This window comes from Carassius carassius, chromosome 9 (genome assembly GCF_963082965.1).
Source record: "Carassius carassius chromosome 9, fCarCar2.1, whole genome shotgun sequence".
Classification (NCBI taxonomy): Eukaryota; Metazoa; Chordata; class Actinopteri; order Cypriniformes; family Cyprinidae; genus Carassius; species Carassius carassius.
This window is the reverse complement of record NC_081763.1, coordinates 12080050-12105053: the sequence shown is the minus strand read 5'-3', so window position 1 is coordinate 12105053 and position 25004 is coordinate 12080050. Positions and strand designations below refer to the sequence as shown.

General features: G+C 37.7%; 1 protein-coding gene across 6 annotated transcripts in view; it reads left to right on the top strand.

Moving 5' to 3' along the window:
• LOC132148956 (sodium channel protein type 4 subunit alpha B-like) overlaps positions 1 to 24710 on the top strand; it is a 39156-nt gene extending 14446 nt beyond the window's left edge. Inside the window, exons 2-24 of one of the 6 annotated variants that reach the window (XM_059557786.1) lie at positions 9594 to 9918; positions 10027 to 10145; positions 10344 to 10433; positions 10652 to 10780; positions 13554 to 13645; positions 13774 to 14031; positions 14163 to 14226; positions 14435 to 14576; positions 15288 to 15485; positions 15587 to 16129; positions 16253 to 16426; positions 17345 to 17701; positions 17916 to 18266; positions 18976 to 19093; positions 19176 to 19330; positions 19418 to 19591; positions 20290 to 20412; positions 20589 to 20870; positions 20955 to 21008; positions 21128 to 21269; positions 21353 to 21453; positions 21566 to 21836; positions 22133 to 24710. In XM_059557786.1, coding sequence (XP_059413769.1) covers positions 9649 to 9918; positions 10027 to 10145; positions 10344 to 10433; positions 10652 to 10780; positions 13554 to 13645; positions 13774 to 14031; positions 14163 to 14226; positions 14435 to 14576; positions 15288 to 15485; positions 15587 to 16129; positions 16253 to 16426; positions 17345 to 17701; positions 17916 to 18266; positions 18976 to 19093; positions 19176 to 19330; positions 19418 to 19591; positions 20290 to 20412; positions 20589 to 20870; positions 20955 to 21008; positions 21128 to 21269; positions 21353 to 21453; positions 21566 to 21836; positions 22133 to 23370 — 5445 coding nt within the window. In that variant the 5' untranslated portion in view covers positions 9594 to 9648 and the 3' untranslated portion in view covers positions 23371 to 24710. Of the gene's footprint in view, positions 1 to 9593; positions 9919 to 10026; positions 10146 to 10268; positions 10434 to 10651; positions 10781 to 13553; positions 13646 to 13773; positions 14032 to 14162; positions 14227 to 14434; positions 14577 to 15287; positions 15486 to 15583; positions 16130 to 16252; positions 16427 to 17344; positions 17702 to 17915; positions 18267 to 18975; positions 19094 to 19175; positions 19331 to 19417; positions 19592 to 20289; positions 20413 to 20588; positions 20871 to 20954; positions 21009 to 21127; positions 21270 to 21348; positions 21454 to 21565; positions 21837 to 22132 lie in introns of those variants that run through there. The other 5 variants (XM_059557784.1, XM_059557787.1, XM_059557785.1 and 2 more) reach the window with 5 other exon arrangements.
• Positions 24711 to 25004: the final 294 nt, after the last annotated feature.

The window sequence follows — 25004 nt, the reverse complement described above, 5'->3', positions numbered from 1 at the left end:
TTACAGTGAGATTAATCTAGATTAAAAAAATGTATCTATGCCCACCACTAATATATATATATATATATATATATATACACTCACACACACTGTTGTTTGTTTCAGAGCCTCAGAGGTCTGTTCCGTGTCTGTTAGAAATGAATAATTAATTTTCTAAATTATCAGGTTATTGAGCATCGCGTTAGTTCAGTCAGGCCACGTTAGTCAACCCCAACTCCACCAACTGAAACTGTAATCCGATCTAACCTTTATTTCCTTACAGTCTCTTCATTGGAAGCAGTCTCTCGCATTTTGTTTACAACTCACGTAATTGTGAATTGTAATAATATATGCTTATAATGGTTCTGTTCTGTACCCCAGGGGGGTTTGTCTTGCTGCTCTCCCCGCTCTGTCCAAGCATGGCTGCATGGACAGGCGTGTGGAGTGTTGCCTAGAACATAACCATACCACCAATACTAACTGTATGCAATTATAATTGTATAAATATATATAAATATGAGCAACTTGCAACAGCCGGTTGATAGAAGGGGGTTGGGTCTTCCTAAACTAATATTTTATTATTACGCCTTCAGTTTAAGACAATCTGGCTCACTGGTCCCTTCCACCTGAGAGGGCTCCCCCTTGGTTTAACGTTGAGCAAGCCATTCTGCTACCGCTGCCGTCACTACAATGCTTATCCACTAAATTACCCCATACAGTAAAGTCTCATCCTGTAATATCACATCTCCAGACAGTGTGGAAGAAAATAGCGAGAATTCTTAAATTTAATCCCTCTTTGAATACAGCTTCAAGTATGTGGATGAATCCCAAATTATGCATTGGAAAATCAACCTTTTTGTGGAAGGAATGGCTAGCAAAGGGTATTTTGAAGTTAGGTGACGTTTATGAGAATAATATTTTGAAATCATTTAATCAATTAACCCAATCATTTGGACTTAATAAAACGCAGTTTTGGAGATACCTAAACCTGAGACCAGGGCCGGCTCTAGCCCTTTGGTTGCCCTAGGCGAGATTGAGTTTTGCGCCCCCCAGGCTGAGTATCCCTGGTCTCAGTGGTCTGTGTTTCACTGGGACCAGGAATGCTAAATATGGCCCTTTTAGCTGCAACAGCCAGATCAGTGGTGTTAAATTAAATTGTATCCATGTAGGTTATCATTGAAGTTACATTTGCTAGTAATCCGTACAGTGTTTAAATTGTAAATTGCGAGGTACCGGAACACAGCGGGGCAACGGATCCGGCACGAGATTACAGAAGGAAGAGGTAACGAAGCACTCGCGCAATCACATTGGTGCCAGCTTAAGTGATTAAGAGCGTGCATCAGTTGCTTTTATAGGGTCTGTAAGGTCATGAATAATATGGAAATGCCATGTGATTTTAAAACAACAATTTCCAGGCCTAAAAACTTTTCTGAGGAGGACTATGTGTCGCATGGTTTTAATAAATCTCGCAGCTTTCAAGTTTAGAATGAGGGAAATTCCTGCATTTATTCAAATTGCTTGTAGGTTTGAATAATAAAATAAATCCAGATTAAATCAGTCAGTTGAATCCATGGACTCTCTCAGAGCGCGCTTCTCATCAGCGCATCAGGACTCACTCGCATTTCAGGACAGCTGACAGAACTGTCACTTGACTAATCAGGTTATTGTTGCATTGTCACAAAAATGTATAATAATTTGCACACCTTTTTAAGAATTTTAAGCCATTTGGTACTCACACACTCCAAATGGGCTGTATTATGTGCCCTCACAGTCACATCCAAAGCTCGCGTATAAAGCTGACTCGCGAGTATTATATACAAATTATTTTCCGTAGTTTGTTGAGTTTAAGCAACCAAATACAAACAATATGATGCCTGATGGGTGTTGACAAATAAAACAGTTTCATGGCACACTCTACTAAAATACAGGGGGGAAAAGAAAGAATAGGGGGAACAAATCAATAATTAAACAACACTGCGTCGTCAGTGTTGGTGTTGTATCAGACACGTGCAATTAACATCAGGCTATATGAAAAACAAGCTCAAATGGAGTTAACAAGGTCTTTGGCCGGCTTATGAGGAGATCTGTGTTTTGTCTGCATCTGAGGCAAGTGCAGCGCATTATATGCCATTATCACCTTTTACAGGTTAGGATATAACATTTAATTTTTTAAGTGGTTTTTTTTCTTCTTTTTTTTTTTTTCTTTCTGTTTAATACACTTGGCCAAAATCTCATGAAATAAACAATTAAGCACTTATGCACAGGCTATTTTAAACGTACAAGAGTATATTGGCTAGATGGCAAAAAACTACTTCTCCAGTCTTCAAACACACAAAAACAATAGCCTTTACAGACATAGAATTCAAAGTTATTTGTTTAACCTTGCTTTGCGGATAAGCAGAAATCTGTCTCCTCCAGGCTGTACGCGCGTCAATCTGAATAAAGGCGGGGTGAAGTGACGAGGTTTCGCGAGAGCTTGAGGATCCAATGGCATTACGAAGTTTTACAAGCTCCTTTAAATACTTATCATTGGTTAAATATTTCTAAAACCCTGTGATTTAAAATAATAATAACAAATTTTATTAGAGATATGAATTTTGGATAGTTTTTCACTGCACATATCTGGCTATTCTGTGTCTGCCATACTGAAACACCGCCCCTGGAGGAGGGGGATCTGCCAAAATGAGGTGCCGGTGTTGTACCGAAATCTGACTCCCCAGACAAATCGCACTCCCCTTCGCGTGCACGCGCGTCACACAGTTGAACGCAACGCTTGCAGTTAAACCTTCAGTGGTTTATTATAAGCCTTTTATTGATCGTTTTTTTTCCACAGTTGGCACCAAGAACGAACATAGAAGCGTTGTCTGATTAACAAGCAGCTAACGGATGCAAAAACGCCGACTGGAGACGGTCGTCAACGGAATTAAACCGCAATTTCCAAAGTAAATGTGCAAGTTTTACACTGAAATTATTAACTGCACCAACTTTATCACCTTGCGATGTGTACTGTTTAAGCTAACTGAGACTTGTTTTAGCACTTATATATCATTGTTTTTTGTTGATTTTGATTGCTTCAGTTGTCCTCATTTGTAAGTGGCTTTTGATAAAAGCTTCTGCTAAATGACTAAATGTAGCCTAATAATAAATATTATTTTACACGAACTAAATTCTAACTAAATTCATCCTAGTTTAAAAAACTAAATGTGATTAAATATCAATTTAAATGACAATGAAAAGCAGGTTTTATGGGAAGAGCATTGCGAGATGATAAAGTTGGTGCAGTTAATAATTTCAGTGTAAAACTTGCACTTTTTTTTACTTTGGAAATTGCGGTTTAATTCCGTTGACGACCGTCTCCAGTCGGCGTTTTTGCATCCGTAAGCTGCTTGTTAATCAGACAACCCTTCTATGTTCATTCTTGGTGCCAACTGTGGAAAAAAACGATCAATAAAAGGCTTATAATAAACTGCTGAAGGTTTAACTGCAAGCACTGCATTCAACTGTGTGACGCGCGTGCACACGAAGGGGAGTGCGATTTGTCCATAGACAGTAAAAGAAATGGACACAGCGACCCCATTGGAACTCAATTGAGACAAGTGAAGCCCATTTTTAGCGATTTTTAGCACTTTCGTTTCTGACGCACGGACTCAAACTAAGCTTGATGACGTCAGCAACCTGTCTGACAGATGTAAATCTTCTAGTAGCTGTGCGTGCAAACTGCCATCGTTAATCTTGCAGAGACGGCGAGCTTGAGCGGGGAGTTCTTTGGCGTGAGTGAGCAGGAGTAAGTATTCTGATTAATTATTTTGTATAGTATTTTAAAATGTAACGCCAGGGCTTGTATCTATGGGCTTCTCTCTTGACGTCTCCCCGATTGCCTGCGAGCTTCTCCTCCTGTCTGTACGGTAATTTCTCTACTGTGCGACAGAGAGTCGAGTGGTTATGACGCAATCTTTAGCCTATTTTTACAAAAACTGTTTCTACGGGGCCATAATGTAACATAGAAGGTAATGGAGCCCTTTATACATTGTCGTGTATCTTTAGAAATAAATAATGGACAAATGGAGTCTTTAAACGCCTCAGATGTAAAGTTATTCGCTGTCAAAGTGACGCCAAAATGAATGGGAGTCAATGGGATGCTAACGCAAGTGAAGTTCTGCTACAAGATGGCGGCACACGGCCGACTTCAACTTCCGGTCAACTTCCTTCCCGCCTGGATTTGTCCGGGGAGTCAGATTTCGGTACAACTACAGGATCCGGATCAGGCTTGTTCCGGCACAAATTAAGCCCTGGGATTATTAGACCGCTTCATTTTCTTCATCAACTGCACACTTGCCTAACGTAAGGTAACGGCGACCCTAGAGGGCGCCCCCAACATATTTGTCGCCCTAGGCAACCGCCTAGTTCGCCTATAGCAATCGCCGGCCCTGCCTGAGACACTTGTTATGTGGGACTTTTAGTTCTAGTAGTCAAGGTCCACCAGAAGATAATATGTTATCTATAATTCTAGAAGTATGGGGTAGAGGACATGAGGCATTAGTATATTATAGATTGATAATGGAGAAAGTAGGATATAGTTTCCATTCTGCTACTAAAAGAGTCTGGAGCAAGGCTTTGAATATCTCAATTAGTGATGAGGACTGGACCAAAATATGCAAAAATTGTAGAGTAATGTCGAAGAATTTGGGGGTACAACTTATACAGTTTAAGATATTGAATCGTTTTTATTGAACCCAGAGCAGGTTATTTAGACTTGGTCTGAAGGCCGAATGCTGGTGATGTGAGAGGGAGGACGGAGACCTGATACATGCTCTGTGGTCCTGTTCTAAAATACAAGAATTTTGGTCTAAGGTTCATAACTATATTCAAGAGGTGACAGAACGTTGTTTTCCATTTTGTCCAGGTTTATATGTTCTTGGAGACCCATCTTTTTTAAGCCTGGATGTAGAGACAACTGAATGGATTCAGATAAGTATTATGATTGGGAGACAAATTATAATGAGAAGTTGGCAGATGCCAGGTTCGCCTTCTTTCAAAGAAAGGGTTACGGAATTGGGGAAAGTTTGTGCTTATGAAGGAATGGCATACAGATTACTTGATAAAAATTAGGTCTATATGATTGAGTGGGGCAGATATTTATTGAGGATATAGAATGATGGTGGGGAGACACAATATTAGAGCTTCTTTAATGGATCCGGTGAACAACTCTTTGACATTGCCATTTTAATTTAATCATGTATGTGTGTGTATGTATATTATTATTTTTTATTATTATTATTTAAAAAAATATGACAGTTAACTAATTGAAAATGACAATATTTCATAATAAAAGACCCCAAATGAGGATAAATCAGAGACATTACGTTGGCAGGTGAACATTGCATAAAAAATAAAAAATTATATGACGGGGACATGAAAATGAACTGAATGACAGGAATGAGCACCAGGGGTGATTATAGGATTTAGATTTTAGGGGGGCTCAGCCCCCAATAAGGGTATGATTAAAAAAATATTATTTGACTATTAGGGTAGGGTGGTATGCTACTAACCTTACTGCAATACACTATTCCATTGTATTCCCTGTATTTCATATATGGGAGTAGGAGTACTGACTGAGCCATATACAACACTGTAATAAAAAAATAATTATTGGATGTGACCACTAGAAAATAGGGAATGTCGATTTTTTTTTTTTTTTTACAATGAAGACCTCCTGATTCATTCACTGTACAAACACACGCACACATGTTTCCAGTACAAACACAACATTTTACTGTTTGCATTTCTATGCTCACATACAAACCTCAGATAGGAATTTTTTTCCTTTGACGATACCAATGCTTTTTCTTATAAAATGTACAGGGAAATTGGCAGACAATTAAAACAATGTCAGGGTTCAATGACTGAAATGAATCTTGGGAACACAGTGGTATTGTGTGTGTGAGAGGCTGTCTACGTTCTGTTCTCACCTGACTGTTGCTCATTTGCAGACCTACTCCCGCACGACAAGAAAAAATGTCATATATCCATCTACAATGAAATATAAATTATTTTAGTTATTTAGCTTTTTAGCCTTTATAATCAACAATACGGTTGGATATTCATAGTCACCCCATGAAAATTTATGTCATTTTAAGTATTTTAACTAACCAGTTAATATTCATTAAGAATATAGACAAACCATGTATTAATGTAATTGTCTATTGGCAATATGATTAATCTGTTCTATATTTATTTCTATTTATTAAAAATAACAACATGAATTATCAATTTGCCACTTCTATAAATCAAGTACAAATCTAGTATAAATAGTATAAATCAAGAAAATCAAAAATCCCTTTACTCTACGCTTACTCTAATTTATGTATCATGACACTCCTCCTGATTCATTATTACTTAATACAAAACTATATTTAATAATACAAAACAAAATAACTCCACATTCTCTCTCTGGGCCATCTAATGCTTTCAGACAATGATGTGTGTCTTTAATCATTTCTGTGCATGGCTGCATAATGTCAAAATACATATGTCTGTAATTTTAAAAAGTAAATGAAAATAAATCATGATCGTTTTTTGAATCTAAAGTATGTTTTCATGGGTGTTAATCACTTCATTTTTGTAGGAAAATAAAAAACAACTATCACACAAGGGCTGAAGGTGAACGCAGCGAAACGTATTGGTATTGGATGAGAAACCGAGCCGTCCCGTGTGCTCCCAATGCTCCAGTAACATTACATTATGTCAACTGCAATGCATTTATGACAAAGAACTGCACCTATGCAGATGTAATATCATAGCATCAGCAATCTATCAATAAATGCACGCAAACACGACACACACCTTGTGCTCTCTGATGTTCGCTCTGCTCGGCGCCCCTGCAGATTGAAAAATGCGCTAAATCCAAGCAGACTCAGATAAGGGGAGGAGCCGAAACTTGACGCAGCTTGCTGCCGTTTCAAATGAGTTTTTTTAAAGGGGACTGAAGCTATCAAAAATGTATTAATCAAATATTTTTTTAGGGGGGGTGGGCAGAAGTTTAGGCCTAGTGACGCCCTGATGAGCACATCTGTCAATTCAATTCAATTCAAGTTTATTTGTATAGTGCTTTTTATGATACAAATCATTGCAAAGCAACTTTACAGAAAATTAAGTTTCTACAATATTTAGTAGTAGCTTATACGTGGTGACTGTCAGTTTATGTGCATTTGACAGGAATTTTCAGAAAAATTAATACAAGACGTAGTCAACCAGACGATAAACACTATTAACAGCAATTATTATATGATGCAATCACACTTGTAGCAATATTTGTTAGTTCTGTATGTTGTTTCAGGGTTAACATCATCTGAGGTCCTCTGAGGGTCAGCATCATCTCTTGTTCTGTTCCAGACTGGAGCTTGTGTAAATCCTAGTTACCACGGGACGTAAATCTTGTGGCAAAACAGAGAGAAAAATAGAGACATCATTAGTATAGCTGCTGTTCCAACAAAGTAAAATTAATTAGTTTAACCCAAGCTAAAGAATATGAATGTGCATTTGATCAGATATAACTGCAGTACAAGATTATGAGATCCATTATTTGAATACTTGGCGGAAGAGATGTGTTTTTAATCTAGATTTAAACAGAGATAGTGTGTCTGAACCCCGAACATTATCAGGAAGAAAGGCAGACAGAAAGCACAAACGCAAGCATGCATGATCAGAAGGAGACCAGACTGGCACAGTGAAGCCCAATAGTTGTAGGAAAATATCAACAGTCATCCATATCTGGCAGCCGAGATGAAAAATAATATGACAGGAGCATGTTTGGAGGAGGGAACAGTTGAGGTGGCTTGTAGTCCAGTACATGTAACCCAATCTAACTGGTTTACAGTCCTCTCGAAGGCCCTGTCCCAAATGGAGCACTTGATGTGCATTTGCAGTCTTGCAAGATTGAGAAGTCCACAAGAATGTAGGGTGTAGCATTTGACATTTTAGGCTTCAGAAGGGCGTTATGTGTCCTTGATGTGGCCTTTTACCAACCCCACACTGATGTGAGTGTGCGCTCAGGGCTCAGGGTGGCATTTGAGGAGGGGACAAACTAAAACTTTCTGCTTTTGTAGTGAAACTGTTGTGTACAGTGTGAAGTCTTGATAAAAGAGAGGAAGAAAATGTATCTCTCTCTCTCTCTCTCTCTCTCTCTCTCTCTCTCTCTCTCTCTCTCTCTCTAAATTAAGATATTTATATACATCATAAGTGACATGAAAAACATTTATAATGTTACAAAAGATGTATATTCTAGAACTGTATTCATCAAAATATCCCCCCCAAAATTATTACAGTTTCTACAAAAATATTAAGCAGCACAACTGTATTCAACATTGATAGTAATTAGAAATGTTTATAGAGCAGCAAATATTAGCATATTAAATGATTTCTAAAAGAGCATGTGATACTAAAGACTAGAGTAATGATGCTGAAAATTCAGCTTTGCCATCACCGGAATCAATTAAAATGGTAAAATATATTCTAATATAAAATGGTTATTTTAAATAGTAATAATATTTCATAATGTTGTTTTACTGTAAGTAAGTGTTTCTGGATAGATAGATGGTGGGCGGGGAGGAATTTAGAAGGAGGCGGGGCTTGTTTATCGGCACAATGTGAGCAAACACACGGCAGGAATGAGTGGAGTAACCAGTAACCCGATGCCGTACAGGGTGATGGCTTACAGCAGCTGCTGAGGTACTGCATGAGTCCTCGACTTCAATCCCTCCCAACTTCAGCCCAACACCTCTAAATCATAACAAATTCATTAAATTCACTGTAGCACAATCTGAAGGACCCAAACACCTGTTTGCCAGAGGGTGACAGCTGTATGAATCACCGGAAGGCATTCCGAACATAATAGACCTCATTAGAGACTGTGGGTCGTATCACGTTCCTGTCAGAACAGGTGAGTCTGTGTTATGTAACAGCAGAATGACCCAAGCTTACCTTTGGCTACTGACCAGAGCTTTAAGTGGCGGCATAAACACAGGTTTCAACACACAGCACATGGATCAGTGAGCAGATTCAAAAGTGTGTCAAAGAACATCCATATGTTTTCTAAGTACATTTGATGGATTTTCAGAGTTGCTTTATTAAAAATGTCTACACAGATATTCTCCAGGCCAAATGGTGGACATTATGGTTCAGGAAATACAAAAAATATGTTCTGAAAAAAGAAAGAGCCTTGTAAGTAAGACTTTTTGTAACTTTGAGAAATAAAGTCACCTCACTATATGAAGAGTTGGATCTTTCTAAAAAGCACTAAATAAATAAATAATATATATATGTGTGTGTGTGTGTTTTATCAGTATTCTTTTATGAATAGAGTAAAAAGAACAGTATTTGAAATAGAATGTAAAAATCTTTACTGTGACACTGTTAATGCATCATTGTGGTATAAAAGTATTAATTTATAAAAAATTAAGTGTTGTTCAGTAATGTAAAAAATGGCACTTTAACTATATTTAAACTATCTCAAAATAGCCTGTTTTATTTTTAACTTTGAGTCATGGAAAATCTTATGTATGTGTGCAGAAGTTAAGCTGTGAAATAGATTTTTTTTATTTTCTCTGTCCCTGCAGAGCACAACTGAGAGACCCTGAAGTGGTGGCAGCCCTCCTTCAGCAGAATGTCAAGATGGCGAGCCTGCTCCCTCCCACAGGTGCCGATGTGTTCCACCCCTTCACTTTGGAGTCGCTCGCCGAGATCGAGCAGCGGATGGCAGAAGAAGCCACTGAGCAGGAGCAGATGAAGGCCATGAATATCGAGGTGCCTGAGGAGGATCTCCCCAAACCCAGAGGTGATTTGGAAGCAGGAAAGGTCCTACCATTCATCTACGGAGACCCTCCACCAAATCTCCTCAATGTTCCTCTTGAAGAGTTGGATCCATTCTACAAAGCAAAAAAAGTCAGTGGCAAAAGCGAAATACCCAAGCCCAGATTATTACGGATCTGGTTTATCAGAACATAATATTTATTCCACAAGAGATTTTGTGTCCCTTTTTCTGTTTTGCAGACATTCATCGTGGTCACCAAAGGGAATACAATATACCGATTCAATGCTGAACCTGCATGCTACATTCTAAGTCCATTCAACCCTATCCGACGAGTGGCCATAAGGATACTCATACATTCATATCCTTCATATTCAATACAACCCATGAAAATAGTTATATATAATGTCATTTTATGTATGTATATCAACATATATATAACAGTTTTGTTTAATTTCCATATATGATTTAAGTTGACATCTTAACTTTGTGTAATATTTTGACATCTTGTTGAATTTCACAAATAATTTATTTTAAGTTCTCCTTTACATCACAACAAATTATTTAGTATGTTCATCATGATAACCATCTTGTCAAACTGCGTGTTCATGACGATGGGTGACCCTCCAGCATGGAATAAAATAGTAGAGTAAGATTTGCACCATATTTCCAAAATCTGTCTGTCATTTAATTAAAATTCAGGAAAATTTAAAGACATTCTTTATTTATTTCTTGGGCACAACCCTGATATTTAATGCTCTAGACATATAATCCACATAAAATGAGCTAACCAGCTACGTAAAGAGGAATTTATTGAGACACATTTATATGCCTTGATTGTTTATTGTGTAATTTGGTCCCTTTTAGGTACGTTTTTACTGGCATCTACACATTTGAGGCGCTTGTAAAGGTGCTCTCCAGAGGCTTCTGCATTGGTGATTTCACATTCCTGAGAGATCCGTGGAATTGGCTGGATTTTATGGTCATCTCCATGGCGTAAGTATGACTATAACCAGGGTGCGATTTGTGAAAAAAACAGGGGGGGGGGGGTGTTTTGAAACATTTTAATTTGTGACGTCATGCGCTAATTAGCATATTTATGACGTAAGTGCGTTGTATTATATTGCCTCCCTATGCTCACGTCACATACTGCATTTAATTCAGCCATTTAATTTAATTCTCAATAAAACTGTTTTTATTACTATATTTTAATGTTTCTGTTGTCAGACAACGGAATGAATATTATATAATATAATATATAGTATAATGACTGAAATGCGGTCCATTAAGACTACATAACCAGCTCTCAAACATTAATCTGCACTAATGAAATCAAATACACATACGATAAAGTCAGTGGTTGTGCTGTGACTGATGTCGGCTATACTTGCTTGTAAAATAGAGTTAGAAGCAACAGAATATCCATTTTTTTTACTGAAAGTGCTGCTCTTCTCTGCGCTCGCTGAAATAGCAGATGCAGAGAGAGAGGCTCGCGCTGGGAAAGAGAGACCTCGCGCTTGTGCGGCAGCACCAGAGAGTCTCAGAGAAATAATGATTGTCCAAAAAGTGGCTAGATTTGTTGCTAGTCGCTTGTTTGGAAAAAAAAATCGCTAAATCTAGCGACAAAGTGGCCAAGTTGGCAACACTGCCCAGCGGACCGGCTTCAACCGTTTCGCAAGTGTTGATAGGCTATTACTCGTGAGCTGTAACCAATCGGATAGCGCCGTGGGCGGGACATTGAGCAAGCCTGCAAAGTGGTGAATACAGAGCCAGCCAAAGTAGCGCATTTTAAAATAAAATTGACTTTAATCAAACCACGGATCCGTGATTAGTGGCAAGAAGGATCACAAAACTTGTGCAGTAGCACTGATCACTTTGAGGGGGGGGGGTAAATTTATCCCCACCGGGGATAAAAAATAATAAAGCAGAGGCAGGGATACATTGACCAGAAAGGGGGAAATCCCACCTGAACATAAAATCAGAGGTTAAACAAGCCAGTGCAAACATTTGTTATGGCTCTAAATGTACTGACAAATCTGTAAAATGTGCTAAATGGGAAATACAAAATGTTGCATTATAAATAATTAAATTCGTGTTGTAGTTAAATGCAAAGGGATTGTTCAGAAGAGGATTTGAATAGTTTACAGTTTTATTTTTAACTGCAGTTTCCGTAATCAGATGCCATTCTGAGTAGTCAGCGTAGTGTGTGACTAATCGGTTTTTGCTCAGCCCAGATTATGTGTTGCATGAGATAGCTGGGGCCTGGCAACCACATTAGATACAGAAGTATTGTGAAAATACCCACTCAGATGTGAGAGGTCAAAGGTCAGTTTGCTTACAGCATCACCAAGAGTGTGAGGAGGCTGTGGGCAGGTCCCGGTCCTCTGAAGACAGTCCTCCTCAGCTTCTCCATACGTGTCCCTAAGGTCCATCCTCGCTTCCCTTTACAATCACAGCCTGGCTGAATGAAAATGTTTATCCACTTGTAAAGTGAGATCACTTACCAGGCCTATTCTTAGCAGTAAATCTCAACTTCACACTTTGGCCCTCCTCAGCACACTAAAAGGCTGTGCTTTGATTGTAGTTCTGATGGTGTTCAAGGACTTTTCAGATCCCAAGTTTTACCATTGTTACTACTGCATTCCCTCTGCTGTCATCCATAGTTTTCCTTGGTACCAATAACTAAAAGTATTTTATATGTATTTATATAAGAATACATAGTATTTGAACTATTTTAGTTGCATGTCATCAGAAAATGGAATAAATGTTATTCCTTGTGTGAAGTCTAGTCAAGTGAATCCTCAGTGTATAAATTGTGAGTGCTACAGGATGTTGGATGTTTTTTTTTTTTTTTTGTAAACACATTTCATTGATGCTTATTTCTCTCACTATTCTCTCACGGTATTTTAGTAAATGTCTCCTGTACTACTTTAACATAAATTCAGTAGCCTGAAGTTTACAGACTTCATAATTACATACTGTGATCCAGTTGCCCAACAGACATCTCACTTGCTATTGGTCCATAGTATTCACATAATGATGCCATTTGGCTTCTGTGATCCACTGTTGCACTCAAGCTAAATATAATCTACACTGAACATATCTCTTACCCCAGCAAGAGAGACTCTGCTTGAGCAGACTCTAATAATAATGTGAAAGTTCACTTCAATAAAAGAGATTCATATGAATGCACACTTTCTTCAGCCATAAATATTTCAAAAGAAGAACATTAAAAAGTTACATACTGTATATAAATCATTTTCATTGCCCATGACCAGATGTACAGAAATAAATATCTGGATCAATGCAAACATGTTGGAAACTGTTGTATCTAAATCTAACATTGACTATTGTCTATCCATTTAATGACATAGTCTATAATAGCGCTCTACTAAATTATTTTTTAATATATATTTTTCACTATTTAAAAAAATAAACAATAGTGAATGTTTGATAAAAAAAGCCCAAATTGTAAAAATGTGACATGTAATGGTATTATGCCGTTCAAGGTTTTATATACATATATACACACACACACACACACATACACACACACACACACACACACATACACACACACACACACACACACACACACACACACACACACACACACATACACACACACACACACACACACACACACACACACACACATACACACACACACACACACACACACACACACACACACAGAGTCAGTGGAATAATTGTGAGGTTTTAAAATAATAATCATTGTAATCTTGAATTGAATTCACTTCATCCACAGGTACATCACAGAGTTTGTGGACTTGGGGAATATATCTGCTTTGAGGACTTTCCGTGTTCTTCGGGCCCTAAAAACAATTACTGTAATCCCAGGTTGATACATCATGTCATTTCACATGGCTCAGGAAATATGATTACTACTCACTCACTTTAACGTCAGTTTGTTTTTTGTATAATTTGGTAATACTTCAACTGATGTTTTGTTTAACTGCAAATTCCAGGTCTTAAAACCATTGTTGGCGCCTTGATTCAGTCGGTGAAGAAATTGGCGGATGTCATGATTCTCACTGTCTTCTGTCTCAGCGTGTTTGCTCTCATTGGTCTACAACTGTTTATGGGAAATTTGCGGCAAAAGTGCGTCAAGTCTTTTGACTGGAGCAACAGTAATAACCTGACCGTGCTCTTCAATCACACGGAGATCAATGGCACTGAAAAAGCCAACAGCACATTCAACTTTCAGGAATATATTGAAAATCCAGGTGACTTGTGTCTTTTTACCTCAGTAATGTGACATGATATGGCAGCTTGTGGCTTACTTAATTTTGACCATTTTAGTGCTCAGATACTCCGGCAGTGGTTTTGTTTAGTGATTTCCATTCCTTTGCCATAGAAAACTACTACTATGTGCCTGGGCATATGGATCCGTTAATTTGTGGTAACAGCTCTGATGCAGGGTATGTTATTCAAATATGATATTTCCTATCATGTAAATTAACCTTTACATGTAATAATCAAAATCAACTTTGAATTGTCATTTTGCATTACCATCAAGTAGAAATTTCAAAGAGCTATATACTGATTGTATTCAAAGAAGCAGTTTTCAGCAAACTGAATTCATATATATGGTTGATTAAATTACCTGTTTGCCATTGCTGTTCACAGGAAGTGCCCTGAGGGGTACACTTGCCTGAAAGCTGGCCCAAACCCAAATTATGGCTACACTAGTTATGACAGTTTTGCATGGGCTTTCTTAGCCCTTTTCCGGCTAATGACTCAAGATTTCTGGGAGAACTTGTTCCAGTTGGTAGGTATATGCACCTTGTTAATGTCACTTTGTTCTTTGCTTCTTTCACGTAATACAATGCCATTTTGTTTTATTTAATAAGGTTAACAAAATTAAACAAACTGCTCCATAACAAAACTTGTACAATACTTAAAATTCATTTAAACTTAAAAATAAAAAATGTGATAAATGAAAAAAGTGAATGCCTGTTTTATGTGGGCTACAGTTCCTTTGTAATGTTTAGGGTCAGGATTAGAATTTTTTTATTTTTTTATTTTTTTTAAAGAAAATTATATTTTATTCAGAAAGGACACAGTAAATAAAGAAGCCTTTCCGATAACTTCCGATAACTGTTGTTTTTGAACATAAATGAAGCATAAAATGTTTCTTGAATATTTCAGACATTTTATGTACAAAAAGTGTTGAAATTGCAACGTTCTAAATTTCAGTACTGAACTATTTATTCAAATCATGACTCTGTTGGTTGCAGATGCATGTATGCAAGCTGGCAAAATCTTGGCCAAACACTAAACATGCTGATAAAAATCATTGGTAATTCTGTGGGTGCTCTTGGGAATCTAACCCTTGTCCTGGCCATTATTGTCTTCATCTTTGATAAAATGATATTTTATTCAGAAAAGACACAGTAAATAAAGAAGGCTTTCCGATAATTGCCGATGACTGCTGTTTTTGAACATAAATTATGCATAAAAAGTTTCTTAAATATTTCAGACACTCCGTGCAGCAGGGAAGACGTACATGATCTTCTTTGTAGTCATCATCTTCTTGGGTTCGTTCTACCTCATCAATCTGATTCTGGCTGTGGTGGCCATGGCGTATGCTGAACAGAATGAAGCCACCATTGTAGAAGCAAAAGAGAAGGAGGAAGAATATGCAAAAATCCTGGAACAGCTCAAGAAACAAGCTGAGGTTTGTCATATTTGTAAGCTTCACAGCTTAGCTTAGAGCCTTGAATAATTTGGTTAGAATAATACTAATTGTTAGTTCTGATTTTGTCTGCTGTCAAGCAGCAAAAGAACAACATGGTCAATGGCAGTAAGACATCATTATCTAGCAGAAAGAAAGGTGATGATGACCAAATTCAGAACGACTTTGATGGGATCGCTTTGAAACCTCTCTCAAAGTCAAATGGATCCATAGGCAGCATGAATTACTTAGAAGTCCCTAACTCGCAGATGAGAATACCAAGTGCAGTGAGCTCTACAGACAATGCTTTAGATGGTAAGTCCACATTTCACTTGTTGAGTTCCACAACAATTAAAGAAATCAAATCATACTTTTGTGTTTTGTGTATTAAAATACTTTCATCAATAGAGCTGGAGGATATTCAAAGGCCGTGTCCTCCCTGCTGGTACAAGTTTGCTGACATATTCCTGAAATGGGATTGCTGCTTGCCATGGGTGAAATTCAAGAAGTTTATCTACCTAATTGTAATGGACCCTTTTGTGGATCTGGGCATCACCATCTGCATTGTGCTCAACACTGTGTTCATGGCTATGGAGCACTATCCTATGACTCAACATTTCGAACACATGTTGACAGTGGGGAACCTGGTACATAGATCTACCTATCAATGTTAATTTAAACTTTTATTGAAAACTGATACTTGATAGTTGTTTTGCCAGCATACAAAAGCTGATGTTTTCCTTGCATCATTAATTTTTCTTCCCCTGCAGGTGTTCACTGGTATCTTTACAGCAGAGATGGTGCTAAAACTTATTGCACTGGACCCATATTATTACTTCCAAGTTGGCTGGAACATTTTTGACAGCATAATTGTGACCATGAGTCTGGTGGAGTTGGGCTTAGCCAATGTTGAGGGCTTATCTGTGCTGAGGTCCTTCCGTCTGGTAGGCAAATTTTCATTTTCATGACTTTTAAAGGGATATTTCACAAAATGGAAAAAGTTAAATAAATAAATTCTGACATCAGTTAGCTACTCACCGTTGATCCAAACAAACACGTAATACTTTCTTATTGAAAAGACAAAAGAAGTCAGAACTACTGGAAGTGGGTGAGGACCAATGGCTCTTAAACTCAGAAAATTAAATAAAATACCATTAAATGGTCCAGATGATTCATCAATATTCCAAGCCTTATAGCCATATGATAGTTCATCTGTGGAAAAAGCTGAAATTAAGACATTCTTTAATTGAAAAATTAACTTGACAGCAGTGGTCACCATTCATATTCATTTTCTATAAATAATTCCCTTTTCACTGTAAGAAAGAAATTCATACAGGTTTCAAAAATATGCATGATGATTAAATTAATTTATTTAAAAATTAAAATATTTTTAAAATGATAAATTTCTATTTTAATTTACAGTATATTCAAATGCATTTTATTCCTGTGATAGTTACTCCAGTCTTTGGTGTCACATGGACTTCACATGATATCATTCTAATACAATGATTAAGAAACATTAAACAGTTTTTAACAGTGTTAAATAAATTTTTCTTACTACTTTGATGAATAGAAAGTTCAAAAGAACTGTATTTATTTGAAATGGAAATATTGTGTAACATTAATAATGTCTTTTTTTTTTTTTTTACTTTGATCAACTGAATATATCCTTGCTAAATGAAAATATAATTTCTTTTTATTATTGACCCTAAACATGAAGTGAGTGAAACTGTTGTTTTTGCATTGTAATAAAGAAGTACATTTAAATACACTTTATGTACAAAAAGTGTTGAAATACTGTAGCAATGTTCCAAATTTCAGTACTGAACTATTTATTCAAATCATGACTCTGTTGGTTGCAGATGCGTGTGTTCAAGCTGGCAAAGTCTTGGCCAACACTAAACATGCTGATAAAAATCATTGGTAATTCTGTGGGTGCTCTTGGGAACCTGACCCTTGTCCTGGCCATTATTGTCTTCATCTTTGCTGTGGTGGGGATGCAGCTTTTCGGAAAAAGCTACAGGGACTGTGTGTGTAAGATCTCGGAGGATTGTGAGCTCCCTCGTTGGCACATGACAGATTTCTTTCACTCGTTCCTCATCATCTTTCGCATTCTGTGTGGGGAATGGATCGAAACAATGTGGGACTGCATGGAAGTGGCTGGCCAAGGCATGTGCATCGTCGTCTTCATGATGGTCATGGTTATAGGAAACCTAGTGGTGAGTGACTTTCCTTCTTTAATAGATAGATAGATTGCATTTAATAAAAGTTTTGAAAGATTTGTATTTTTAATTTATAGACAATAAAAAACTGTCTTCATACTATTCTGTTCTTAAATAGCCACAATTCCCCATTCTTGCTTTACAGATTTAGTATGTCATTGTATTTAATCTTTGGATAATTATTATTTTTTTTCTCAATCTTGTCTTGAAGGTGTTGAATCTCTTCCTGGCTCTGCTGCTCAGCTCCTTCAGTGGAGACAACCTGGCAGCATCTGATGATGATGGGGAGATGAACAATCTGCAGATTGCCATTGCTAGAATGACAAGAGGCATTGACTGGGTCAAGGCCTTCGTTATCGGACATTTCACACAGTTTCTGGGACTGAAGCCAAAGGAAGAGGGTGTGAAAGCAAACGAAGAAATCGATTCTAAAGTGGCCACCATGAATTCCAGTCTGTCCGTTATAAAAGTGCCTATAGCCAACAGTGAATCGGATGATGACGATGATGGCAACAGTTCTTCTGAGGATGAAGACAAAGAAGATGTCAATAAAAATAGTAAAGTGAGTTTTTTTTTCAGTGCAAAATTCTGATAGCTGAGTCCATAAAATCTTATGTGAAAAATCACACTGGTTGCAAAACTTGTTGCCAGAGTATCACTGACATCCATCCATCAACACCTTCTGACACTTAGACATGTGTCTCAAATACTGTGACACCTGCAGAGTCAATCTGGAGCCCTGTGGATTATCTTGTTTAGAGAGTCTTTCTATTCTACGATTTGAACTAAACCATGTACTGTATGACCAGTTGGCGAGTCACTTGGCATTACACTACACCTTTCCATTGATTTGTAAATGCAGGACACAAGTTTTGCTGCAATTCAAAGTTCAAGTTTGGTGAAGTCTGGCCTGCGACTGATATGTCATGGCATGACCACTTAGCCAGTTCAAAACAACACAAACTTTAAATCCACAAGATAGCAGTAAAATGGAGTCGGTAGTTTATTTTTCAAATTTTTTTTTGGTGCATTATATGTTGAATCCCATGTGTTGGAGCAGAGTTGGAACTAAAGTCTGTCTGACGGTTGGACATCCCTGGTCTAGTGTGACCATGGCTTTGCTCGATTTTGCCACTTGGAGACAAGTGTGAGCCTCTCCCAAGCTATTTGAAACTTGCCAGTTTCCAGATCAGCATGTTCCAGATGTTGAGTTGTTTGCGAAAAGTTATAATCATACCAGAAATTGACCTGCAGTGTTTTCATCTGGACAGAAGACAGATGGAGATGAATCATCAACCTGCAGCACAGTGGACAGACCTACTGAAGTAGTAGAGGTGGAAGAAGAGGAAGAAGAGGACTCCACCATCCCTGAGGACTGCTACACAGAGAGTGAGACATGAGCGATGACTTATCACTATGTGTAGTTTTGAATTATGTTCTTGTTAATGTTTTTGTTTGTCTGCATTCCCAGACTGCATCAGGCGATGTCCTTGCTTGGAGCTTGACGTCACCCAAAGTAAAAGGAAGGCATGGTGGAATTTCCGTAAAACCTGCTTCTCCATTGTGGAGCACAGCTATTTTGAAACTTTCATCATCTTCATGATCCTCCTCAGCAGTGGAGCTTTAGTGAGTCCATTGATAAACCATATTTTCACTTGATTAACCACAGCCCACTGAAACCTCGTTTTTCATATGTGTATTTCTTTTTATTAGGCATTTGAGGACATATACATTGAACAACGAAGAGTGATTAAAATCATTCTTGAATATGCAGATCAGGTCTTCACCTATGTTTTTGTCATTGAGATGCTTCTGAAATGGGTAGCCTATGGCTTCAAGGTCTATTTCACAAATGCATGGTGTTGGCTGGACTTTCTCATTGTTGATGTAAGTTTTAGTTCTTCCTAATTCCACAGAATATTTAGAGTTAAATTACACTGACATTATTGTTTAACCTTGCTAAGAAACTTCATTCAGCTGTGATGCTTAAGACAAACAGATCCTTGTGACCCTTTAGACAAATTTGAAAATCCATCCATTAAAAATTCATGAATTCTTACAGTACTTCCATTCATTATCCTGGTGCTTATCCAGGACCAGGCTGCTTCTAACAGTGCAGATAGTGTTAATTTCACTTATATCACTTTATGTCACAACAAATCCCACATCCGTTTGAATTTGGTTCATATTTCAGTTGTTATTTTGCTTTTTATTGCAAATTTCAGTACAGACTTCAATAACACATTCACAAAAAAAAATAATATATATAGGCCTATATATATATATATATTTTTTTTTTTTTTTTTTTTTTTACAAATATTTGTATTATAATATTTTACCCATATATTATAAAATACATAGATATTCTTAACAATGTCATATTTATGTGTTTGTTAAATATTTGATAATAAATGGATCAGGTCATTTTTCAACCTATGACTGATAACTAATATGGATTTTAAATGCAAAAGAAGGGTTATTATTTACTGTTTATTACTATTCTGAGAGATGCCTTCAAGATGTATTATTGATGAAAAATAACCAGCAATATACTTGAAGTATTTTTTTAATGAATATTTCTGCAGGTGTCCCTAATCAGTTTGACTGCAAATATCTTAGGCTACTCTGAACTGGGGGCCATTAAGTCTCTCAGGACTTTGAGAGCGCTGAGACCTCTTCGAGCTCTCTCCAGGTTTGAAGGAATGAGGGTGAGTTTTCTGCTGTCCACCCTCAAATCCTTAATATTATTAGCTCTCCTTGTTCTCACATCTCTTTTTAGTATATTGTGCTGTTGACCATCTTGTACGGTTTAAAACCATAAACTGCGGTGAAGGTTAACAATTTCATCTTTGGTTCCAAGCTCTCACGCTGTCAATATGCACAGGTGGTGGTGAACGCCCTGTTGGGGGCCATCCCATCCATCTTCAACGTTCTCTTGGTCTGCCTGATCTTTTGGCTCATCTTCAGCATCATGGGAGTCAACCTTTTTGCTGGAAAGTTCTACTACTGCTTCAACTCAACGTCCGAAGAAGTTTTCCCCATCACTCAGGTCAACAATAAGAGTGAGTGCTTCGCGCTCATAGAGGCTGATCCAAATGTGCGATGGATGAATATGAAGGTTACCTTTGATAACGTAGGCATGGGATACCTCTCCTTACTGCAAGTGGTGAGCGCTCCATAAACAGATGTGCATTAATCTGTAATGTTAAAATTTGGATACTTTAAAAATTAGTTTTCATTTGGTTTCCAGGCAACATTCAAAGGATGGATGGACATCATGTATAGTGCTGTGGATTCTCGTGAAGTAATGTTGACTTCAGCCTTTTACTAAGAGATTGCTTGGGACAGTCTCACATTGTATGTGCAGTATTGTTTTCCAGTAGAACGTGTTATTCTTAAGCAGTGTTTTTCTTCTCTGTGTAGGTTGAAATGCAGCCGGACTACGAGTCAAACCTCTACATGTACATTTACTTTGTCATCTTCATCATTTTTGGCTCTTTCTTCACTCTTAATCTATTTATTGGTGTCATCATTGACAATTTCAACCAACAAAAGGCAAAGATAAGTGTCGACACTTGGTCTCCTGGATTTGAAGAAACACTAAAACGCCATCTGCCATGGAATAATTGTCTCTCTGTCTATACTTAGGAGGAACTGATATCTTCATGACAGAAGAGCAGAAAAAATACTACAATGCCATGAAGAAACTTGGCTCCAAAAGGCCACAGAAACCAATTCCTAGGCCTACGGTAATATATACAGTCTTTCTCTCAGATTAATCATTAAAATGAATAGACTTGAACATGAGTATTAACTGCACCTCCTTCTCCTCTGGATGCTCTTCTCTTCTGATGTTTGAAGAACTGCTTCCAAGGTTTGGTATTTGACCTGGTCACCAAGCAGTTCTTTGACATCTTCATTATGGTGATGATCTGCATGAACATGGTGACCATGATGGTGGAGACAGATGACCAGAGTGAAGAGAAGGAATATATCCTGTTCCTTATCAACTTGGTCTTCATCATACTCTTCACCGGGGAGTGCATTCTCAAGATCACCGCCTTGCGCTATCACTACTTTTCCATTGGGTGGAACATTTTTGATTTTGTTGTGGTCATTCTTTCAATTGCAGGTAAGTCTGTAATCATGAAGTGGAAAATTAATCTTAATGGGTCAATGACAGGACATTTTTTGGTTCCATGTATTTAAAATTCAAATATAGTTAATGCAATGGCTTCATCCTCTGTCATTCTATTATGAGCATGTTTTTAAAGAAAAAAAAACACTAAAGGAATTAAAGTAATAATAATAAAAAAACTTTAGAAAACACTTGAAGGCAAAGAGTACCTTTCACTTGTTGAAGGCAAGATTTTCTCTTATATATCATTGCTTTTAATATTTCCTTGTTGATTATTTCTCATCCCACAGGTCTTTTGCTGGCAGATCTCATCGAGAAGTACTTTGTGTCGCCTACGCTGTTTCGTGTCATCCGACTGGCCAGAATTGGCCGCGTCCTGCGGCTCATCCGGGGTGCCAAAGGAATCCGGACGTTACTGTTTGCGCTGATGATGTCACTTCCTGCCCTCTTCAACATCGGCTTGCTTCTATTCTTAATCATGTTTATTTTCTCCATATTTGGCATGTCCAACTTTGCCTATGTGAAAAAAGAAGCGGGCATCGATGACATGTTTAATTTCGAGACCTTCGGGAACAGTATCATATGTTTGTTCATGATCACAACCTCCGCCGGCTGGGATGGTTTGTTGTCACCTATACTCAACAGCCCACCAGACTGCGACCCGGATGTGGAGAACCCGGGATCGCCTGTCCGAGGAAACTGCGGCAATGCTGCGGTAGGCATCGTCTTCTTCTGCAGCTACATTGTCATGTCCTTCCTCGTCGTGGTCAACATGTACATAGCCATTATCCTGGAAAACTTCAACGTAGCGACGGAAGAAAGCAGCGACCCCTTGTGCGAGGATGACTTTGAGATGTTCTATGAAACCTGGGAGAAGTTCGACCCCACCGCCTCTCAGTTCATCGCTTACAGTAGCCTGTCTGAATTCTGCGACACTCTGAAAGACCCCCTGAGAATCCCGAAACCGAACACCCTTACGTTGATAACAATGGACCTTCCCATGGTCCCTGGCGATAAGATCCACTGTCTGGACATTCTCCTGGCCCTCACTACACATGTGCTGGGAGATTCTGGCCAGATGGATGCCATGAAAGCAACTATGGAGGAGAAGTTCATGGCCAACAATCCCTCGAAGGTTTCGTACGAGCCCATCACCAGCACTCTCAGACGGAAGCAAGAAGAAGTGGCCGTTTCGACCATTCAAAGTGCCTACCGTAAGCACGTCCTCAAACGTGGCCTCAAACACGCCTCATATATGTATAGAGAGAAGACAAACTCAAAGAGACACGGTGAAGAGGCTCCAGAAAAGGTGGGGATGATTGCTAAGAAAATGAGTCATCTGTATGGAGATCAATCCATTGAGGACGACAAACCTACGAGTTTCTCCTTCTCTCAACATGGGAAACCACTGTATGGTGTTAAGCGTCACCCAGTGAGAGTACAGAGGGATGTGGTCTTGCACTCTGCTCCTTTTCCCGCTCCTGACTCCTCAACCACTGCAGAAAAATTGAGGGAGTCCATTGTGTAACAGGTTTAAGCCATACTCTACACGTAAGCTTTGGAAAGCCCAGCAATACAGAGCACTTTTAGGAGATTGTTTGTTCAGGGTTATACCTCGGCACACAACAGCCAGTATGAAGGAAATTCATGGAGTCAGTACGGCGAATGGCAACGAGTTATAATCAATATTACTAATGCAATCGATGGTTCCTCCGAGTACTGCCCTTGAGAAGACGATCACCAATTGTTTGTCTAATGGCACTGAAAATGGTTGAGCTCTTAGTGCAGACATCAATGATTTTCACGCACAGAGCCTGAAATAACAACGTTTTTAAAATAAAAATGGTAATGATTAATACTAATCGTTCAAAATAGATAGAACAGGAAGGAAAACCCATGAGTTTCCATAATACCTGGCAAAGCCTAAAATAAATAGTGTTTTAAGAGTATATTAAAGATCATTTTTGTAGTATCTGACTTTTACTTTTTATCAGAATTTTTCACAGTTCAATGTGACTAGTATTTAAAATAAACTCATTTGCACTAAATAAAAATAACATTGGTAAAATGGCCTAATAATCAGTATTTAACAATATTAGTCTTAACAGTTAACTGTAAAAATATATATATATATATATTAGCCTTAATACACACTTTACTAACTGCAGTAAATCAGGTTTTTATTCTGGTAGTATTTTAAACCTTGAATCAAATAAAAGCAGAATCTCTAGTTGGGCCAAAGACAAAAATATGACTCTTAAGATTAATTAAGTCAGACCATAAAACACATAAATTGTAAAGAGTCTTCCAAACAGTTAGTTACCCAGCTGAACATATTGGAAATATGGATTCTGTTATGTTTAAATTGCCTAATGAGCTTTTTTGGTGTGCAGGGTGTACTTGCAAATTGTTTATCGCAAGTATATAGTCTCAGAAATCTTTGGCTTCTTTATGTAGGTTATTTTTTTACTTTTAGATATCATTTATTATGAATCAGATAGGCAGTTGTGTTCTGAATGTCAAGTTGTTCAGCTCAGTTGTATAGTGATAATGGATATGATGACAATATACAGAGAATATTTTATAGATGAAACTATGCAAAGGACTGCTTGAACAAGGCATATTATGTCGGAAAAACTACATGTATGAATGGATGTGTCAGGGTCGGAAGAAAAAAAAATAGCTATATTTTTCTAAGCATTGTGTGTATGAAGTTCTGTGGACACAGTTCTCATGTCTACTATGTCTCCACAGACTGACCTAATGTGACTCTTAGCATCCCTATCATGTTTTACTGTACCTATACTCATCCAGCATTCAGTTACTCACTCATAAATGTTTTGACATTTTTATGATCAACATTTTATTGTAAAGAGAACAATTTATCTGTCTCTCACATAAGCAATTTAAACTTTTAACATGTTTTTGTTTTTTGCTGCCAGTTTTAGGGAAGTTTTTTTCATCTACTTTTTATTTTTTTATTGAATTGGTGAAAAATGTTGTACCTTTGAAGATAAATTTATTGCTATTAAACATGCACTATGCTACCAATTTAATGAAGCCCTCCAAGTTAAATTGTTGGAACACTTAAACGTGAAGTTTCTAATGCTTTCAGACTTTTATTCGTGACATTTCTTTCACTTTTATAATATTCCTTTGTAG